Genomic DNA, 21,437 nt, shown 5'->3' on the forward strand with positions numbered 1-21,437 from the left:
AATAGGCCTAATTTCCGCAGCCATAGACTCTGTATGTGCATTTCAATCATTATTTTCAGCACTTTCCTTTGGATATTGCAAGGTGGCCAACTTTATTTTCATTTCTTTTAGTTTAGTCAACCTTTGTAAACATGTATGTAAGGAAATAGGACAGAATAGTGCTGAAAGTAGTTCATCGTTCATGAATATCCATGCATGAAAACAAGTCACTTTGGAAAATGGTGGCCATATTGAATTCTGAGCAAAAATTGACGTGGCCCCATGTTTTAATTTCTTCCAATAGGGCTTCTGGTCAGTAATCCACAGAGAAAAGTGTGCTAGGACGAAAGGCCTAATTTTCCCAGCTGATGACCTGTCTAATATAGAGTCCACATGACGGAGCTGTTGGTGGATGCGGTCAACCTTAAGCTGGAAGAAGTTTTGGAATTGTGAGCATAGCTCAGCAGCAGGGTCTAACCAGGATGCTTCACGCGGACACAGTGAGCATGCTCGCTGCTAACAAATTTGCTGCTTGGCTGAAAAAACACCATCATGAACGACCTTAATGTTACAAATCTTTGTGATGTGGGAACAATGGACTGTGGGACCAATGGGCTGTGGGACCAATGGGCCTAAATAATTTTAAAAAGTCTTAGTGACATGGGACCAATGGGCTGTGGGACCAGTGGGACGTGGGACCAATGGGCTGTAGGACCAATGGGGCGTGGGAACATAAACACGCTCCCCTACACACGCTGTTTAGGCTGACAGTCGATGTGAAGTGTTTTGTTGCGCATTTCATTGATTTGAATACTTGATCATGGAAATTTGCAGATTGTTAAAACAAAATTCAAGGAGTTGGTTTGGCGACGAGAACTGCTAAAACAGCCAACATGTTACTTTTGAGCATTCTGTGACCAGCTATAAATGTAGCCTAATGGAAACGTAGATCCATTGTTTTTGGAGAATGAAAGGATGGAATCCTAATCACATGTGTGCCGTGTTTAGCTTTCCTAGTGTAGTGGAGCGCTGCTCCTTTAAGGGAAAGTCTGACGCTGCGGCACACGTCACCACGCCGCTCGTAGAGGCTTATGGGAAGTCTCTTCATAAATACTGCCAGTGGCTAGTATTCGGTAAGCCTGCAAAGTCCCCCTTTGCGCGTTTCATCGCCACCGGCGAATGCTGTGGTTGCTTCTCCCCTCGTCGTCGAGAGGAGTGCGGTGTCCAGTTCAGATCTAGGAGATGTGGACCATTTCTTGTCCTCGTGAGTATGTGGACCATCTCTTGTCGCTGTTTATGTGCTAGCCAGCGGCTAGTGGCTAACTTTGCGTCTGCTGTTCTATAGGTTGCGATTCCAACTTGGCGTCTCTTACTTGGCTAGAGTGATCTCTTGCTTCTCCACTGGCAAGGACTTCGGTGGACAATACCAACGGTTACCTTGCGCTTTTCCCGTCTCCTGCACGCCGGTATGTATTATAGTGGGTTAGCTTGTGCCTTTACCCAGCTCTGACTGTTTGTTTTCTTACCATGGTTGCTAACGACGGCCATTATTATGGTTTCAGCGTGTGGTCGCTACCGGCGCCTCGGCCGTGTACCTCTGTATTGGCACTCCGACTGTGAGAATTGCGCATCGGTGCACCCTCATCTCCGGGTAAGGTAACCTCTCGGCAGCAGAATCGTGTGATAGTGGGTGTCCTGCTAGCTTGGCTAACGCTCTCCTCCTCCCTCGCAGGTTGTATCCGTGTGGCCGTGGTCAGACACACCACGCGTTTAGGTGCACGAGCGGCGACTTTTAGCCCCGGTTGTGTGGTGCCTCTGGACGCCGGGAACCCGTATCTCGGCTGCTGCTCCGGCCTCGGGAAATTGGACATTCGTGTGTGTGTGTGCGTTGGCGCGCTTTAGTTCAGTGTGTGTGTGTGTGTGTGTGTGTGTGTGTGGGCGCTCGGCTCGGTGTGAGCTGGTGTGTGAGCCATTCCACAGTGTGTGTGCGTGTGCGTACGTTGGTGCGTGTGAGTGTGTGTGTAGGTAGTGACGAGTGAGTGTGGGGATACCTAGGGGACTGCACTGAGCTGAGCCTCTGGGGTTGGTTTACCTCATGTTTTGATTTTCGTTTTCTTTCGTTTGCTGTGCCTAATTTCCTTTTTTTTCATTATTTCATTCAATTATCTAATTTCTTATTTAACTGCATGTGTTTACTGGATTTTGGTGTGCCATTCGCCCTATTGTGTTAGCCGTGCCAGCCCCTAGTGGCAAAGTCTGACAACCTGAGTGTGGGTTCTAAGGCCTTAGGCCTACCAGGTGTGTTGTTTATTGTGAATTAGTGAACATACTTTGGGGCAGGTGTTTACAGATCCGCGGGTGTGGTGGCAGCACACCCACCCCTGCACTTTACTGTTAACGTGAACATACTTTGGGGCAGGTGTTTACAGATCCGCGGGTGTGGTGGCAGCACACCCACCCCTCCGCACTTTACTGTGAACGTGAACATACTTTGGGGCAAGTGTTTATCGATCTGCGGGTGATTGCGACAGCACACCCACCCCACTGCACTTTGTGAATTGTGAGTACCTTTTTATATTTTATTACAAAGAGTGAGAAAAAGAGATTTTTATAACGCAAAGAATAATAAAGATTTGAATTATTGTCACCACTGTCTCTGCCTCCATTGTGCACGAACCTGTGTTTGCCTGGTAATCTATTGTGCGGGTACATTGTGTGTTGGTCCGGGGTATCTGTAACTACCCCTAATTCATTTCCTCCGGGGGCTCCACCCCCGGGGGTGGCGTAGTCGAACTACCTCCTGTAACGGTCTCGCCCACTACACTAGCACAGTCCTATGTAGGGGAGACCGGGGCTAGTTGGCACAGAGGTAAGTTGGCACACAATCATTTCCTGGGCCATTACAGGCCTAGATGCATGTAAGATACCTGCATCCAGCCTTGTGTGAAAGCAAAAAAGCAATCTTTCTTGTAATATTTTCTCTTCTTTCGCGGGATGGAGAGTAGTAGGCTACGCAAACAGTGGCAGCGCAACATTTGGCAACAAGCTATCAATCGTAGAAGAGAGCCAGTGTCAGAAATGCGGGGGAACGCTGATCAAGCACGGGAAAGGCAGACGAATGCTGTGATATGTCAAATTACACATATAAACGCATTCGTCTGCCTTTCCCGCGACGCACTTGATCAGCGTCACCCCACCCTCTCTCATCAATAATCAAGAGAAATTGGAACATTATTGAATGTACTACTGAGGCCTTAAAATGACATGTGAGAGTAAAAAAAATAAGCATATGTTTCACGTGGCCACCAGAAACTTTTGCGTGGGCACCAGAACATTTCTCGTGCCCACCAGAACCTACAGTTTCAGTGTTTCGCGTGAGCATGAGAAAGTTTCTGATGTGCATGATAAACCCTTGTTGTTTTTTTTTACTCTCACAAGTCCTTTAACACATTCAATACCAGCCGTTTTTGGAATTTTAGCTGTAGACTCCCAGCCAATTTCATAATTTTTTGAAATGTTTTGAACAGCCACCGAATATTTTGTCTTCAACCCACAGACATATGTCAGGGCTTCTTCGAAAGCCCAAAAACTCAGATGTCTGTATATTTTTACGGTTTGTTTCTTCAATTCCGAAGTTATTCCACTTTAAGCGAGCACTAGTTTAGGTAAAATTAGCATTTTTCAACATTCGAACTGAGATAAAGCCTTTTTTGTCACGGGTGCGCTCTCTTTGAGTTTAAATTGCGGGTCTAAATGCATTTTCACGTCTGAAGAACAGCTCCAGTAGCTTCCAAGTAAACTATTTTGATGCAAAAAATCACCTGGTCAGGCTGTTTTTCAGAGCCACATCATCTGAAATGCTAGCTAGCTAATGTCACTTGACTGGCAGTTTTCGTTCTGTAGATAAAAGTAGACGTGCCAAAGTACTCACCCAAAATTAGGTTACTTTCTGCTGTGTTGCATGCTGTTTTTCATTACAACCTTCCATTTTACACCTATCTTGATGGCAGCAAAACTCCTTATCCTTCCATCATATGTTTAGGAATAGGATAGCTAGCAAGGCAAGTATGTTTTGATTCTCCAGCCCAGGAAGTAAATGGAGACGTGACGTGATCAGGAAGTGGTTTGACTCGCTATAATAAAACTCAAATACTGTGTGTAATAAAATGCACAGATGATGAAATATCCAGATCCTGACTTTGTAGGAGTTTTGACTTTGTAGGTGTTTTCATGATCTATGTCAGTTCTGTTCATCACATTATTACAAAAATGAAGAATGTGCATTAGAATGTGTAGATTCAGAATCCAATAAAAAAAACGTAAAAACGTAATTTTACGGTTTGGGAGCCAATGCATGGGAGGCTTAACATATTTTTACGTGACTTGGTAGTGAATGTGTTAAGGGCTCCGTAGTATGTGACTCCCCACCCTGAGAGAAATATTCACAGAGCCACCAGGAATCAGTTTCAGAAGGGCCCCCACAATTAAAGATAAACTTGTGAGGAGTTAGCTTCCTGCTGAGAGAAAAGACACTTGGCTTTGTCGACCGAAGGGCAACTATCCCTGCAGTAATTGCAATTATGTGAGAATATAGTAAAAACAAATATTTTTGTAGATGTATTGAACCGGCCATGGAGAAAACTCACATTTTCATGTATGAAAAAAGCAATTTTTCCAGTTATAATGAATACTTAGAATTTCATGGTGGAGGTAACTATTCATGGAAAAGGTAACATTTGTGAATTGACAGCATGAATTCTGGAAATGAACTGGTACTAATAATATTACACAGTGCACCTTTAATGACATGAAAACAAGCGCTGACTGTAGTGCCTGTTCTGCTAGTGATAAATTATGTCAGAGAGGAACTGATTGGCTCTCAGCAGTGTGCTGCCCGTATAGAGGTTTTTTTGCTGTTGTGCTCTCACTCTCTCTAACACTGAGTTCCTATGAGGTCCTGTCAACATGGTTGTATCAGTGATCTGTCTTATCCTTATTGGAATTAACCACACACAGGCCAAGAGTGAGTAAACCAACTATTCGTAAAAACAAAACAAAAAACAAAGAAAGTTTACCCAGTTTTTGGTTGGTCAAACATACAGAGAAAGAATTTACTCAGTGTTTCAGAAACTGAAACATTTCAAGATTTAATCTTAAAAATACTGTATGTGTCATTATGGTTTGAATCTGTGGTTACTGTGCACAGTAGTTATTTAGATAAATCACTGAGTCACTGTATAACAAGTCTACATGCTGTCCATTTGTAGCTAATGCAAAATAATGTCAGCAATGTCGACAATGGAGCCCAAATGTCATATTAACCTACAATCTTTAAGGGGTAATACTGTGTTTGAAAAGTTTGAAAATACTTGTTGAAAAGTTTGATATGCTTGTGTTGTGAAATACAATTACACATGTACTCCAAGATATTGCCCTCACTGACATGGTATACTGTACTGTATGTCTGTTGTGTTTTTCAGTTGTGCATGTGGACATCGGCTTGACTGGCTGCTCTGACTCAGATGGAGAGGACATGTATGTCCTGGATGGGGAAGAGATGGCCCATGCTGACTGGGAGGCTAAACAGTATGTGATGACCATGCCTGAGTTTGCTGATCCATATCAGTATGAGGAGGGTGCATATGAGAATGCAGTTGCACAGATGCAAGCCTGTAAATCGAACCTGGACATTGCCATACGGGCTTACAAAAACCCAGCAGAGCCACAGGGTGAGTCAGATTCACATCACTGCTTAATCTCCTTTGAACAGCCACACTAACATGGACAAATACTAACATAGTGTAATTGGGAGGCTAAACATTAAACAACAATCTGATTTTTAGTGGAGCTGTTAAACCAGTCTGGTTGGGTTTTCCATTCCACAACCGTGCTTCCTACAAGGGGGTGGACCTAAGGCAGCACCTAAGGCACCAAGCTGACATGCCGAAAGCGAAAAGTCAGAAAAACATTTTCACACTGTCAGTCAGCGCAAATGCACTTCTGAAGATAAAGTGAGCCAAGGATGAAGACATGATATTGTATGATGGTTTGAATGCACCCTCATGTGTAACTGCTAAGGATGCAGAGGCAGTCCAGGTAAGCTGTTTTCCTAAAGGAAGTGCAGGAGGTGCAAGTTGAACAGTTAGTTCAACTTTGTCATTTTTTAAAGACCTTTTGCAGCGGAGACGGATCTAAAAATGAAATGTCCACACTGGTGTGGAAATTCCACACGGATATTCACAGCAAAATACGCAAATTAACAAACGCATGTATTCCTATTACTCTGTGCACACCAAAAAGCAAAAATCCACTGTGGGAAAAAAATAAGACATCTGTCTGTTTTGATGCAATGTTGCAAGCGAAAAACGGGTCAGACACTGACTTGTGACATCAGCACAGTTCCCAAACTCGGAGTCTCTGATGATGCTCGGGATTCGTGGGGGAACTGTTAACATAACTGCAAAAAATAACCATTCCTGACTCGGTCAACAGAGAGCCCCTTTCTACCCCCCTTTCAGAACCGACACCTCTCACTCTCTCCACAGACTCACACACAACTTGTTGTTTCGCTCTCTCTGATAGGCTACGTGTTACCTAAAGCACTAATTTCAAGCGACATTAATCACCCTAAACACTTTACGAAGTGGTGAAAAGGATTGCTGTGTGATCAATGCCTGGAGGTGGCACTTGCGCTTGGATCTGTCTCAGAGCGCGGATCTCGAAAGCACAGGAGAAACCAGTGGTCAAGGGCCTCGGGACGAGAGTAGGCTATCCACCACGGACCCTTGTGACCAAATATAATAATTATAATAATTGCATTTGTATAGCACTGTATCATACAAGGCATGCAACTCTAAGTGCTTAACAAATTGGAAAAAAACATCATCGTTAGAGATGGATTTAAAAGGAGAGGTAGAGAGGAGAGGTAGAAACAGTAAGAAGGCAGAGGAAGAAGAGATAGATAGAGATTGGAGAGTCATAAGGTCCACGTAGGTTGGGACCAGGATTCTTAGAGGCGTAAGGTCCATAGTGGCTGGGTCCAGCATAAGTCATAGATAGTCACACTGAATTTGGGCGCTCAGATGTGGCCCCTGGTGGCATCAGGGGTGAGGAAAAACTCCCTTTTCACTTGATTCATAGTTTGTAGGGGGGAAAGCTCAATGAGGTTTGAGAAAAAACCTTTATAGCCAGGAAGAAACCTGAGGCAGAGACCATCGGCCACCCTGCCAGGGCTGGTTGTGAACAGTAAGGACGCTGCGGCAGCTGGGACGCCTTGGCAGCTAGGAGTTGGCAAGGGTGAAAAGGTGGGTCTTCAGCTGCTTCTTGAAGGAGTCGACGGAGCTGGCTGATCGGATCTCGATGGGGAGGGCATCCATCTCTTGGGCGCATAGCAAACGAACGCGGCGGCGCCAATCTTCTTTTGCGGGGGTGGAGAGTCCTTAGCAGCTTGGCATCAATGGACCTGAGAGCTCGAGCAGGGGCATAAAAAGAGAGCATGTCAGAGATGTAACTGGGGGCAAGTCCATTTAATGCTTTAAATACTGTCAGCAGAATCTTACAGTCAATTCTGTATGAGACTGGCAACAAGTGCAGGTCTGCCAAGACAGGAGTGATGTGCTCTCTCCTTCTGTTTCTTGTTAGGATTCTTGCCGCAGAATTTTGAATGAGTTGCAATTTGTCAATTAACTTTTTTGGCAGGCCAGAGAAGAGAGCACTACAGTAGTCTATATAATATAGATCATATCTAATAGGGCTGTAACGATACACCCAACACAAGATTCGGTTTGTATCACGATATGTGACCCATGGTTCGATACGATAAAATAATATAAAAAACAATAAAATAATATATATATATATTTGGATTTATCTGCTTACATTAATTTTGTAGGTCTACTAAATGATGTAGCAGGTAGAAGGCTACCACAGCAACCTGTTCCCCAGGTGTTGACATCAAAACACAAGACAGTGAAAAAAGGGATATTAGGCCTATAGTTCACCATGGAAAAATGGGCTAATTATTAATAGGCTTAGATCAAATGCCGAGATGTTGATCGTGTGAGAGAACCAGAGACACAGAGAGAAAGATCTGGGTGCCAATAAATGGCCTATTAACAAATCAACTGTCTCACTTTATCAAACAAACATTAATATCCAGACATTGCCTGAAAACGACACTGGTCATATGTCGTCAGGAAACATGTATGAAATATGATTAGGTTAAGCCTACTTAACCATTAAAGCAACGCTTAATTTTGATGTTTAATATTTTCTTGACTTTTTCATCGTGCAGCAGCGTACGCCCAAAACATGTAGGCTACAGTCAAAACTCGAAATGAACCTTCTCACTGCTATGTTGTCCTTTTGACATTTTGTCAAGAGAGAGAATGAATGCAAAGGCTGAAGTGGAGCACGTTTTCCCAAAGCAGACGGTAATTTTACAATCTCTAGTAACATATTAATGCGGGGAAAAAATAATGCTGCCGCCTAATAGACTATCCTGCTTATCAACCTCAACGCTTGTCCAACCCTTACTAGCGATTTCAGGCTGGTTATGAATTTGGGAAGGCGGAGCATTGCGATCTCTCTCTCTCTGCTCCGCTCCATCAATCTCCACTTGCCACACATCGGCGCATCAATCACTTGTAACATATTCATGCCTGGGAAGAAAATAATGCTGCCTAATATCCTGCCTATCGACCTCAACGTTCGTCCGACTTCTGGCACCTCCCTTACTAGCGATTTCACGTTGCTTTATGAATTTGGGCAGGCGGAGCATCTCGCGCTCTCTCTCTCTCTCTCCGTCTCTGCTCCAACGTTAATTCACCACACATCGCGCATGCATAAATTAAAAAATCTTGACACGTTTGTAAAAGCCTTCTTGGTCTGTTCATTTCTTTGCTTCACCTTCCGGCTTCCGATGTTTGCTCAAGTTTTTCGTCTCGCGGAGGTTGCTCAGGCAATGAATAACAACACATGCACGTGCTGGTTGGACTCAGCATTTTATAAGAGAAAGGGGTTAGAGCAGTGGTTCCCAACCTTTTTCTTAAGGGACCCATGTTTTTACTATTGTAAGCTTTGGTGACCCAACCACGCGAGCGCCCGCACGAGTCACAAGATGCCCTCCGTTTCCTGCAAAAACTTATTTTAGTTATTTTATTCCTCAATTCGTCTTTGGTCAAATATAGAATAAATGTTTAATGTAGCACTTACAATTTGTTGCGTCTATGCATTTATTAGTTAAATGCTTTGTCTTTTATTCAACATGGGCTATATATATTTAAAACGAAACCCCTTAAAATCAGGAGGGCTCCGCGACCCCCTGTGGATCTTTGGCGACCCATAAGGGGGGTCCCGACCCATAGGTTGGGAACCACTGGTATAGAGAAGGGAGGTGTTTCTCACACGTGTGCGCCCTTTTTCTACTTTTTCTTTTAAAGCGTATAGCGAACTCTTTCCTGCATATAGCCTGGTGTTTTCTAGACTGATGTAACAACTTTGAAAGGGCGCATCGCGGTTCTGTGAGGAAATGTTCGCGATAGGGGTTCGTGGGTCTGCATACCGCGATCCCTCGGTTCGGTGCAGTATCGTTACAGCCTTAATATTGTAGTGATTTCTATAGTTCATTTATGGGGCTTACATGAGCATTAATGTGAAGTCAGTGTAATGTTAAGTTTGGCCACTAGAGGGCAGTTGGGATTGATGGTTAATATTGGTTGTCTGTACCCAAGTGTTTCAGTTGTTTGATAAGCTGCATAGGATACACCAGTGTTTCCTAACCTTTTTTGTCTTGCGTACCCCCTAAGCCTCTTACTTGTGCCATGAGTACCCCCTAATTCATGTTCTATATCATTTTCTCTGTCCTGATCTGGCTGCTCCATACATTTGTTATAATAATATTTTTCCAAGTACCCCCTGCAGTGTGCTCGCGTACCCCTAGTGGTACACGTACCACTGGTTGGGAAACACTGGGATACACCATTGGCCCTGACGAGACGGATAATTCCTCGTTGGAGCTAGGTGTTAAATGCAGTCTGTGTGTACAACAACAACAACATAAACGGTTGAACTTCATCTCGGATTCATGTCGTGTCATTTCCATGCCTCGGAGACTGTGAGTAAACTGTATGCATTCAAGAGGGAATCAAGCTAGTCAACTCTCACACGAAACCTAGCAAGGATAGCTAACAAACATCCGAAGACAAAACGCATACAAGAAAGTAACAGACACGACAATATCTAATGAACATTTCAGGTAGTGTCCGCGATTGAGAGCGAGTGCACATTTACATCATGGAGTCTTCAAAAGAAAGAATTGTACCGCACACTTATTTGACTTTTTAGCTCGTTTATTCAGAGCGAACAACACATTTCGCCTCTGTGTGGCATCAGGTCAGGCAATGCCTATAAAACATGAACCTTAAACCCTTTACAAAAACATTAAAACCAATATTTACATAAGGAAAGGAAGCCTAAATGGTAGTCAAGACATGAGAAAAAATAATGGTGATACATCNTTGCTTTTACAGCTGATCGAAAATGCGCATCGAAACCGACCTGTGAACACAGGGCATTGTAATAGAAAATGAATAGCAGACAAGGGATTCAGAACACGAGAACATGTACATATCCATACATACACATAGGTGTATGGGCGTTTGGAACAATATTCATGAAAGGGATGTATTTATTTAAAGGGGCACAATGTAGGATGGCGTGGTTAGCGCGGTGCCCGTGGCATGCCTTTCTCAAAATCTACAGTAAAAAAAATGCTGTTTAAATAAACTCGCTGTGAGAATGTTTTTCATCACGGAATGCCAGCAGTTGATACAAATCTGAATACGGTATGTAAAGTGATTTTTCGTATGAGAAGTGTTTCCCACGGCGGACGAGCAGACCGCTCTCACAAAACGTACATTTGGGGTTTTCTGACAGCGGACGGTGGAAGTGGTCGCGAGAGTCATCGTTACTAATGACTCAAATAAGCATCGGCTGACTCGGGACAGTAATCCAATTTTTAATCCTACATAGAGCCCCTTTAAACTGCATGTCACTTGTGTAGATGATAAATCAGTGTGTTTTTTGTTTGCACTATAATGCCATGTTGTCATGTCCTTACCCTCATCCTCCACCTCCTCAGCTCCCCCAATGAGCTCCATCTACCCCAGAAATGACGTGACGCTGGGCACTGCCAACACCCTCATCTGTCTGGTCACTGGGTTCTACCCTCCCCACATCAACGTGACCTGGACCAGGAACAATAAGAATGTGACCATGGAGACGAGGAACAGCCAGCTTCGCATGAATGGTCAGGATGGTTCCTTCACTCAGTTCTTCACCCTGCAGTTCACTCCAGAGGAGGGCGACATCTACACCTGCACTGTGGAGCACTCAGCACTGGACAGGCCACTGACCAGAGAGTTCGGTAAAAACACTCCCTCTGTTCGAGTTGTTACTGTATTGCACTTTTACAGTTTTTCTCGATTGCTTACACACAATTTTCGGAATCAGTTCTCGAATTCTCAAAACTCTACACACAACGGGCAAAACTCCTCACTATCCCTAAAAAATGATATACTCTCTTCTAAAAAGCTAATTTTGTCGTCAGATGCACACACAGACAGTCACTACAATAAACATTTTTAGAGCCATTTGAACACTAATATACACAAGGTAAAACTCTATACTCAGCTTGACACAGTAGAAACGTACACTCACCGGCCACTACATTAGGAACACCTGTTACAACTGCACATTGAGGCAAATTTCTGATCAGCCAATCACATGGTGGCAACTCAATGCATTTGTGCATGTAGACATGGTCGAGATGATCTGATGCAGTTCAAACCGAGCATCATAATGAGGAAGAAAGGTTATTTAAATGACTTTGAACATGGCATGGCTGTCAAGCCGAAAGGGCTTGATTTGAGTATTTCAGAAAATACTGATCTACTGGGATTTTCACACACAACCATCTCTAGGGTTTACAAAGAATGGTACGAAAAAGAAAAAAAATGCAGTGAGCAGCGATTCTGTGGGCAAAAATGCCTTGTTGATGGCAGCGGTCAGAGGAAAATGGCCAGACTGGTTTGAGCTGATACAAAGGCAACATTTAAGTCAAATAACCACTCATTTTTGATGTGACGGTTAAAATACATGTCAATAAGGTGAGTCGGCCTATTGGCAGAATTGGTAGTCATTTTCATGTTAAAGGGGCAGGGGATCAGCCTCTGTTGAAAGTAACTAAAAGTAATCTAGTTAAGTTACTTTTAAAAACAAGTAGCCAGTAACTTAACTAAGTAACTTTTTAAAGACGTAGTCAGTAGTCTGATTACTGTTTCACGGTACATGCAAACAGGGACGGCACGTTTCCTTAACGTCACCGTGAGCAGTGTCCAAGAGTCCGAGCGAGAGGTTCACGGGCTGCCTTTCAAACTGCACAGTCAACGTCCACATTCTATCCGCGGGCAGCAGCCATTCATTTTCAATGGGAGCCGCGCATTGAACGCGGACGTCCGTGCAGGAAAATAGACTTGAGTTCTATTTTCAAGGAGCAACGCGGACATGTCCGGTCAGGGCGGACATGCGCTGCTCTTACACCGCGTACCTACCGCGTTCCTGTGTGCAAGGCATGATTTGTTTTCATGCATTCAAACCGTTTTGGACTGATAACAGACACGTTCTGTGGACGTCCGCGCCGTTGGTGTGCATGTACCGTCAAAGTAGTTATGGCAACATTGCTCACAATTGACCTACTATTGAGCAAGAAATTGGCCCCATTCTTAAAAAGTCGTGCGAGCGTAAAATCAGAGTAAAAGTCGCACAGTGTATGGTCGGCTTAAGGAAACTGTGGGAGTGAGTGAATAATAATCAGGGCAGCATTTCCCAAAAACTCTTAAGTAGTACTTAAGCCTAAGTACTGTAGTACTTAAGTATGAGGGGCCACCGAGGCAATATATCAGAATGGGTCTCACATCATTATTAATCGTTTATACATTCGTTATTTTACCTTGCACATGCACTTGGCGCAACCATTTTATTTCCATATGCAAGAAAAAAATATTGTATGTAGACCTTTACAATGATGGTATGCATAAACTTTTAGTGATGTGGTATATTGCCTAGGCCTCTTGCTTAAGTACTACTTAGGATTAAGTACTACCTAAGGGTTTTTGGGAAACACAACCCAGGTCTGTCTCTGTTCAATCCTTTCTCCCTAGAGGTTGAGGTTCCTCCAGAGGCCAGTGTGGGTCCGTCCGTGTTCTGTGGAGTGGGTCTGACCCTGGGACTGCTGGGAGTGGCTACCGGAACATTCTTCCTTGTCAAGGGAAACCAGTGCAACTGAAAGTTTATTTGTCTCATTACTGTGCATGAATTAAGGTTTATACAAACATATTTTGAAGGCACAATAAAAGTCTACAAGATTTCTAACCCTATTACTTAATCATATGCAGAATGAAAAGTGAATTCAGCATCAGTACTGTTGTGTAATTGACAGTAGGCAACATTTGAAATATCTGACATTGGAAATAGTCTTGCCTTGAAGGAATAACCGCAGAGATACACCAGCGGCGATCTGAGCGAGTCGAGCGACGGAAGTAATTGACTTTGTATTGAGTCGAGAGACAAAAGCGATTCTGGAGACTAGAGCGATTTGCGCGACGAGCGCGACAATTTGAAGTTGAAATCTTTTCAACTTTCTATGACGCGGTTCGGCGACAAGCCGCGACAGCCAATGACTGTAAAGAGGTCAGTGACCACAGCCAATGGGAATGCTTGAATGCTTTGCCTTCTGCCTGTACGGACCTACTCTTGTCTCCTCAATCGCTCGTATCGCTTGCTGCTACACTCTGTCGCTTGAATCGCGTCGCCGCTGGTGTATCTCTGCGGTAAGCCTTCATCACAATTCATTGAAAACTTTTTTTAAACTTCTGAAACTTTGTTGAGGACTTTTATGGGTATTTAAATGATGATCGGATGAATTGCCATTAATGTGCAAGCTCTGACAAAATGTGTAGACCTAAATTTAGTGTAGCCAGAAGCCCCTACCGATTCTCGCATCGCAAGATTTGAAAGATCTAATATTGCAACTTAAGACTTGTTTTCTGGATGTGGACACTTTTTTCCTTTGGTAAAATTACGGAGAGTGCAATAAACCTCACCGCGGTAACCTACAGCGCCGCATGTAAGTGTCGGCTATTTATCTCACATCGCCAACAGCGACTGATATTGCTGTTTTCGTGCTCAAAATTAAGTGTAAGCAACTGTCGGGTTCTGAGAGGGAAGGACAGGCGCACACATGCGGAACTCTGCCATAACCAACAGAACAGATGTCACGTCCCCACCAGCATTTTTGCTGTTTGCTCTGACTAATCAATGCACCGAGTGTAGTGTATGCCAGTGTTTCCCAACCTTTTTTGTCCTGCGTACCCCCAAGCCTTTTTCTTTGTGCCATGAGTACCCCCTAAGTCAAGGTCTATATCGCTTTCTCCATCCCAATGTAACTAAGCTCCATATATTTGTTAAAATTTCATTTTTCCAAGTACCCCCTGCAGTGTGCTCGCGTACCCCTAGTGGTACACGTACCCCTGGTTGGGAAACACTGGTGTATGCCACTAAGTTATGCCCAAAAACGTTATGGCAAATATGTTTTTATAACCACTAAACAATATCTGCGCAGCCAGGGCTTTCCATCTTATCCGTGCATATCAAGCAAGGAGGGGCAACTTCATAAGCGTGTGCCCAGGCCAGTCAACATTAAGACATGGGTATCTACGTACAACCGTATCTCTTTCATTTCGTGGTGCATTCACGTTATTGCCCGTTTTTCGTGGTTGGGCAACGAAACGCTGCCTATTCATTTGAATTGCCCGACTGCTGCCTAGCGACCCACTAGTTTGATGCCCTTTCGGTACTGTCACATGGTAATCAAACATTTCAAACAAGCAATTTAGGGTTAGGTTTAGGGTCAAGGTTAGGGTTAGGGTTAGGTTTAGGGTTCAGTAGGGTTAAGGTTAGGTTTAGGTTTAGGGGACATAAGGCGTAAGTACCGAAAGGGCGTCAAATTAGTGAGTCCCGAGTGTAAGCGTCCCCTGCAGACGCTTGGATAACCATAGCAGCAGTGGGGCAATTCAAATGAATAGGCAGCGTTTCGTTGCCCAACCACGAAAAACGGGCAATAACGTGAATGCACCACGAAAATTAAAGTTATTTTTTTCGTGAATACTTCACGAAATGAATGAGATAGGGCTCCTACGTATGTGTGGTAGGCTACAACATATTTTCGTTTGCATTCTTTTTTTAAATAAGAGTAGCCTTTTGCCACGGCCTTAACTGTTGTTCTGCGAGGGAACACATGCAGAACTCTCGTAGACATAACCAACAGAACAGATACACATCGACCCACCTGCATTATTGCCGTTTGCTAGGCCTATACATGACTAATCAATGCACCGAGTGTAGCCCAGAAGCCACTAAATTATGCCCAAAAACTGTAAACTAAACAATGTCTGCGCAGCCAGGGAGGCTTTTCATCTTATCCGCATTCGTTCGTTCTCAAGTGATTCTCTCTCTCTCTCTCTCTCTCTCTCTCTCTCTCTCTCTCACACACACACACACACACACACACCCGCGTGTTCATATAGGCCTAATCTGACCAGGACGCATCTAGGCTATTTCATTAAGCAAGGATTGTGTTTTGTCGCAGGGTGACGGAGTGTTTAAGAGAAACGTAAATGTGGAGGCAATAGGCTATTTAGTAGGCTATAAGGGCAGCAAAGAGAAGACGGCGGTCTTCCCGGTTTAACACCCCAACCATTTTTTAACGGGAGCACTTGAGATGACTATGATCCAACTTGAGCACCGGTTATAGCGCAACAAATCGTTATCGTAAACATAGCCTAGATACTTAGCCTACAAATTACAATAAAAATAGGCTACATTTTATAGACTTTGGCTATAGGCTAACCCGACTTCTCTACCTGTTTGAATTGGTGCAGCCTTACAGGGAGGACGTTAATTTGGCATAGGTCAACTGCAAGAGACTACTAATTTGTGACTTGACGTGATGTGTGAATAATTGCGCTATGCAGCAGGCATATTTAGCCGCCCATTGAAAGGCACTCATCGTCATTTTTGTGCTCATCGTATTGTGGTGGTAGCCTGAATGTCCCAACCCCGTGTGTCCGCGTGCGTGCATGCAGAGGTGGGAGAAATACATCAATCGTGCCATCACTGCCCATCCCCCCGGACCCACGAAACCCACTGCGCTCCGAAGATCGAAACGCTGCCTATTCATTTGAATTGCCCGACTGCTGCCTAGCGACCCACTAGTTTGATGCCCTTTCGGTACTGTCACATGGTAATCAAACATTTCAAACAAGCAATTTAGGGTTAGGGTTAGGTTTTAAGGTTAGGGTTAGGTTTAGGGTTAAGGTTAGGGTTAGGTTTAGGTTTAGGGTCAAGGTTAGGGTTAGGTTTAGGTTTAGGGGACATAAGGCGTAAGTACCGAAAGGGCGTTGAATTAGTGAGTCCCGAGTGTATCAGCAGTGTTCTGTCAGCACCCCCTCCCCGCCCCTGCAGACGCTTGGATAACCATAGCAGCAGTGGGGCAATTCAAATGAATAGGCAGCGTTTCGTTGCCCAACCACGAAAAACGGGCAATAACGTGAATGCACCACGAAAATTAAAGTTATTTTTTTCGTGAATACTTCACGAAATGAATGAGATAGGGCTCCTACGTATGTGTGGTAGGCTACGACATTTTCGTTTGCATTCTTTTTTTAAATAAGAGTAGCCTTTTGCCTTAACTGTAGTGCTCTGCGAGGGAACACATGCAGAACTCTCGTAGCCAAAACCAACAGAACAGATGCATGTCCCCACCTGCATTTTTGCCGTTTGCTATCGGCCTATACATGACTAATCAATGCACTGAGTGTCACCCAGATGCCACTAAATTATGCCCAAAAACTGTAGGTCTTTGCGCCAAACATTTTTGAACTAAACAATGTCTGCGCAGCCAGGGAGGCTTTTCATCTTATCCGCATTCGTTCGTTCTCAAGTGATTCTCTCTCTCTCTCTCTATCTCTCTCTCTCTTTCTCTCTCTCTCTCACACACACACACACACACACACACGTGTGTTCATATAGGCCTAATCTGATCAGGACGCATCTAGGCTATTTCATGAAACAAGGATTGTGTTTTGTCGCAGGGTGACGGAGTGTTTAAGAGAAATGTAAATGTGGAGGCAATAGGCTATTTAGTAGGCTATAAGGGCAGCAAAGAGAAGACGGCGGTCTTCCCGGTGTAACACCCCAACCATTTTTTAACGGGAGCACTTGAGATGACTATGATCCAACTTGAGCACCGGTCGTAGCGCAACAAATCGTTATCGTAAACATAGCCTAGATAATTAGAAATTACAAAAAAATAGGCTACATTTTATAGACTTTGGCTATAGGCTAACCCGACTTCTCTACCTGTTTGAATTGGTGCAGCCTTACAGGGAGGACGTTAATTTGGCATAGGTCAACTGCAAGAGACTACTAATTTGTGACTTGACGTGATGTGTGAATAATTTCGCTATGCAACAGGCATATTTAGTCGCCCATTGAAAGGCGCGCACTCAGTCATTTTTGTGCTCATGGTATTGTGGTGGTACCCTGAATGTCCCAACCCCGTGTGTCCGCGTGCGTGCATGCAGAGGTGGGAGAAATACATCAATCGTGCCATCACTGCCCATCCCCCCGGACCCACGAAACCCACTGCGCTCCAAAGATCCAAGCAATTGTAGCCCATCAGTATTTTAGTGTGTGCCCAGGTAGTTGAATTCCTTTTATTATAGGCATAGCCTGTTTCTCTCAATCGTGCCAACAGCTTTTTGGAACACTTACATTTTTATTGTTAGATCGATGTTTTTATTATTATTTGTAACATCACAACAAATAAACATTCAAACTTTTGAAACAATACCCATACTCTGCATATCATCTCTCGTGTGTGTGTGTATGTGTGTGTGTGTGTGTGTGCGTGCACTCGTGAAAAAAACTCTTGGCCGCAAACTGTTAAACTCACACGGCTTGGAGGGGCGCTTACATAAATGTCAACTGACTACAGTCTTCCACTGTGTGTGTAGGCTATGAATGTTTGTCTGTGGGGGGAGGGGGTGATTAACGCACCCACAAATGATGCAAAGAGAAAGCTTGCTCTCTCTCTCTCTCTCTCTCTCTCTCTCTCTCTCTCTCTCTCTCTCTCTCTCTCTCTCTCTCTCTCTCTCCCCAACAACACAAGAGGCAATATTCGCATTGGACGCACTTGTTTAGTCCCTCACAATGTGTATGCTTGGTTGCCATATTAAAATCAGGTTTTAAGAAGATCACACACAATCGAATCTACTTAACACAATCGAAAGTAAAATAGCCAAATATTTAAATTAAATTCGGGCGGTTGGTTGAATCACTCAAATAGCCTAATTAAAAATAATCTAGGCCTACTTTAAAATCTATTTTACATAGCCTATATGCCAATATACTATACCACCAACAAAAAAAGATGAAATAATGAAAACAAATTATACTCTATAGCCGCCTTAACAATATAAGGAATTATTACATGATTAGGATGCCATTCAACAGCAGACACTACTACTAAACTACGTTTACAGCAGTGCAGTGCCACAGCCTTTTGTGACATGTCGTGGCGTGACAGGTTATCCAGCCTCCGAAGAAGCAGTCATAGCTCTCCAGTCAAATTGCTGGTTCGAATTTCCACCAAAGCAACTGAATTTGCAGTCCTAATCACAGATGATTGGCCACAACTGGTGTAGTAGACAGATGTCTTGTCACGTGTTGCCATCCCCAGTTAACCGGAATCCCACGTTGATCGTGCACAACAGCGCATTGAAAGGATGAAATGTTCACAAGCACCAATAAAAAAAACCCGTCTTCAACCTATTAGTCCGTATCCTGAGGATATCTGTTCCTGATAGTGCGAAAATAATTAACAACTTATAAGTTAGGGGGCGGAATTGGGAGACGGTGAATGCAGGACAGAATAATAAAAACAAAACACCGTCGACTGGCGGTCTTGTTTAGTGCTCACACTTGTGTTTTTATCAAATACCCAATGTTACGTGCAACGCGCAATTGGCTGACTCTTTCCACTTGTAGCCTACTAAAACTGAGGGAGGGATCAACGTACAATGAGCTACACTGAAGCAGATTACTCTGCTTCGCAAAAAAAAGCAGTGCACCAATAATACCCCGTCTTCAACCTACTATTTACTAGATATATAGGCTAGTAATAGTATTAAGTTGTGCTACCTTGTTTTTTTGTGGTAGCGACAGTGTAGATCAGGTAATAGCCTGCAACATTAGGGGAAGCGGCCAATGCGCCAGTTTTGAAGACAGAATGTCGTCGCCAAATGTAAAAGCACCTCTCTCATGCTGACGTTACGGGGCACTACTTCATTACAATTAGACGGGGAGGAACGGTAGCCTACCATGCACTCCCGCCCCCCCCCAACAAAACGCCATATGACTTTTTTTGATCTTCAAGATGTCCTGAATAAGAATTTGAGTGGTAACAGTAATATAACTCACTCCCACTATACTTTTTCGCATCATATTGTACATGACCCCAGAATGCTCAATGCATTCTAGTAGTACACTGCCAAGACCTCTAGAGCCATGATGCAATTGGTTATCATAGCTTATGATATACCATATGAAAGCTTGGAGTCTGTAGTATACATATATTATATGGTTTTTGGTGTACCTTTGCATAGCAACAGTTGCTAGGCAAAGCATCTTCCTTAGCAACCACCATCAGTGATACAGTTCCTCTGCGATTACATTGTGCTCTGATGTCTGTATCTAGACCACTTTTCCAAGGTTCAACATGACTTGTTTGAACCTCCAAGATGTCCCTAATAAGAATTTGAGTGGTAACAGTAATATAACTCATTCCTACTATACTCTTGTACATCATATTGTACATGACCCCAGTGTGCGCTATACGTTTTAGTTCCATGTAGTAGTAAACTGCCAAGGTCACTACAGCCATTTTGCGGTTGGTTATCATAGTTTGTTATATACAATATGAAACCTTGGAGTGTGTAGTTTATGGATATCCTCATATTGTTGGTGTACCTATAACATTTGGGAAAATATACTTGGTTTAGTGGTATGATGTCCGAGAGCGCTGGGTTTTTTTTCTCGATTCTTTGAATGACTAATTCTTACATATATAAATACCTTAAAAGGAAATATATTAACAATTTGGAAAAGTCCAAACCCAACTGTTATTGATTCTGCAGTCTGCCTTAGAGTACCATACTAACTGCTACAGATAATCACAACCGGTGCTGCCACAACAGGTGCTCTCAACACTCTATTCTTAACGAGCAACTGCACTACAGTTCTAGAAGTCTATTGTTCAGCTCTTCAATGCAATCTGATATTGTCTTGCTAAAATGCTTTTGGCAGGCAGCTGCTTGGCCCAATAGTGAAGGTGCTGGATTAGAGATATGGAGACTGGGAGCTTGAATCCCACTCGGACCCATGTTGATTTTCAAAATGATATCATATGCAGTGTTCCTTAGCCAACTTAAAATACCATGTATGTCATTTAGTATCAATGGCAAAGGTGCTGGATTACAGATATGGAGGTTGGGAGTTCGAATCCCACTCGAACCCATGTTGATTTTCAAAATTATATCATATGCAGTGTTCCTTAGCCAACTTAAAATACCATGTATGTCATTTAGTATCAATGGCAAAGGTGCTGGATTACAGATATGGAGGTTGTGAGTTCGAATCCCACTCAGACCCATGTTGATTTTCAAAATTATATCATATGCAGTGTTCCTTAGCCAACTTAAAATACCATGTATGTCATTTAGTATCAATGGCAAAGGTGCTGGATTAGAGATATGGAGGTTGTGAGTTTGAATCCCACTCGGACCCATGTTGATTTTCAAAATTATATCATATGCAGTGTTCCTTAGCCAATTTAAAATACCATGTATGTCATTTAGTATATCCCCAAAACGCGGAGCTACAACACTTTCAAGATGGCTGAATCCAAGATGGCTGAATTGTTTGGCCCATAACTTCTGACTGGGTGGATGGATTTTTCCAACATTTTGTTTAGCTTTGTTTTCTCAATAGTAGTTTGTTTTTAATTTAGGAATAGAGATATCAAAAATAAAACTGCTCATCTCTGCCCCAAAAGGCAAGCCTGCTTCCAGCATTTTCTGTGAGAATGCAATCTAGTTGCACTTTGCACCAATAATAGCAGAGTGTGAAGTTTCAACTAACATGGTAAGAGCACAGTTTTGCTCAAAATATTGCAATGCACACAACATTATGGGAGATATATCAGAGTTCAAACAAGTCCGACAGGCGGACAAAGAAGCGTCCGTCTATGCACTGCTGCCTTGTGGACACAAGAGGGCATA

The 21,437-nt window shown here is 43.4% G+C and overlaps 1 protein-coding gene across 1 annotated transcript; it reads left to right on the forward strand.

Annotated features, from left to right (window-relative positions):
* Positions 1 to 4,905: 4,905 nt before the first annotated feature.
* LOC134446164 (H-2 class II histocompatibility antigen, A-U alpha chain-like) lies at positions 4,906 to 13,446 on the forward strand. The gene is made up of 4 exons (XM_063195469.1): positions 4,906 to 5,002; positions 5,460 to 5,708; positions 11,120 to 11,404; positions 13,200 to 13,446. Exons 1-4 carry the CDS (start codon positions 4,945 to 4,947, stop codon positions 13,322 to 13,324), a joined length of 717 nt encoding a protein of 238 aa, XP_063051539.1. The 5' UTR covers positions 4,906 to 4,944; the 3' UTR covers positions 13,325 to 13,446.
* Positions 13,447 to 21,437: the final 7,991 nt, after the last annotated feature.

The sequence above is a fragment of the Engraulis encrasicolus genome, chromosome 3 (assembly GCF_034702125.1).
Source record: "Engraulis encrasicolus isolate BLACKSEA-1 chromosome 3, IST_EnEncr_1.0, whole genome shotgun sequence".
Classification (NCBI taxonomy): domain Eukaryota; kingdom Metazoa; phylum Chordata; class Actinopteri; order Clupeiformes; family Engraulidae; genus Engraulis; species Engraulis encrasicolus.

Excerpts from the sequence above, each read along its gene's own strand:
- LOC134446164 (XM_063195469.1), top strand. The coding sequence starts at position 4,945 with ATGGTTGTATCAGTGATCTGTCTTATCCTTATTGGAATTAACCACACA. Across the intron at positions 5,003-5,459 it reads TAACCACACACAGGCCAAGA|TTGTGCATGTGGACATCGGC; the intron begins GTGAGTAAACCA and ends TGTGTTTTTCAG. Across the intron at positions 11,405-13,199 it reads GCCACTGACCAGAGAGTTCG|AGGTTGAGGTTCCTCCAGAG; the intron begins GTAAAAACACTC and ends CTTTCTCCCTAG.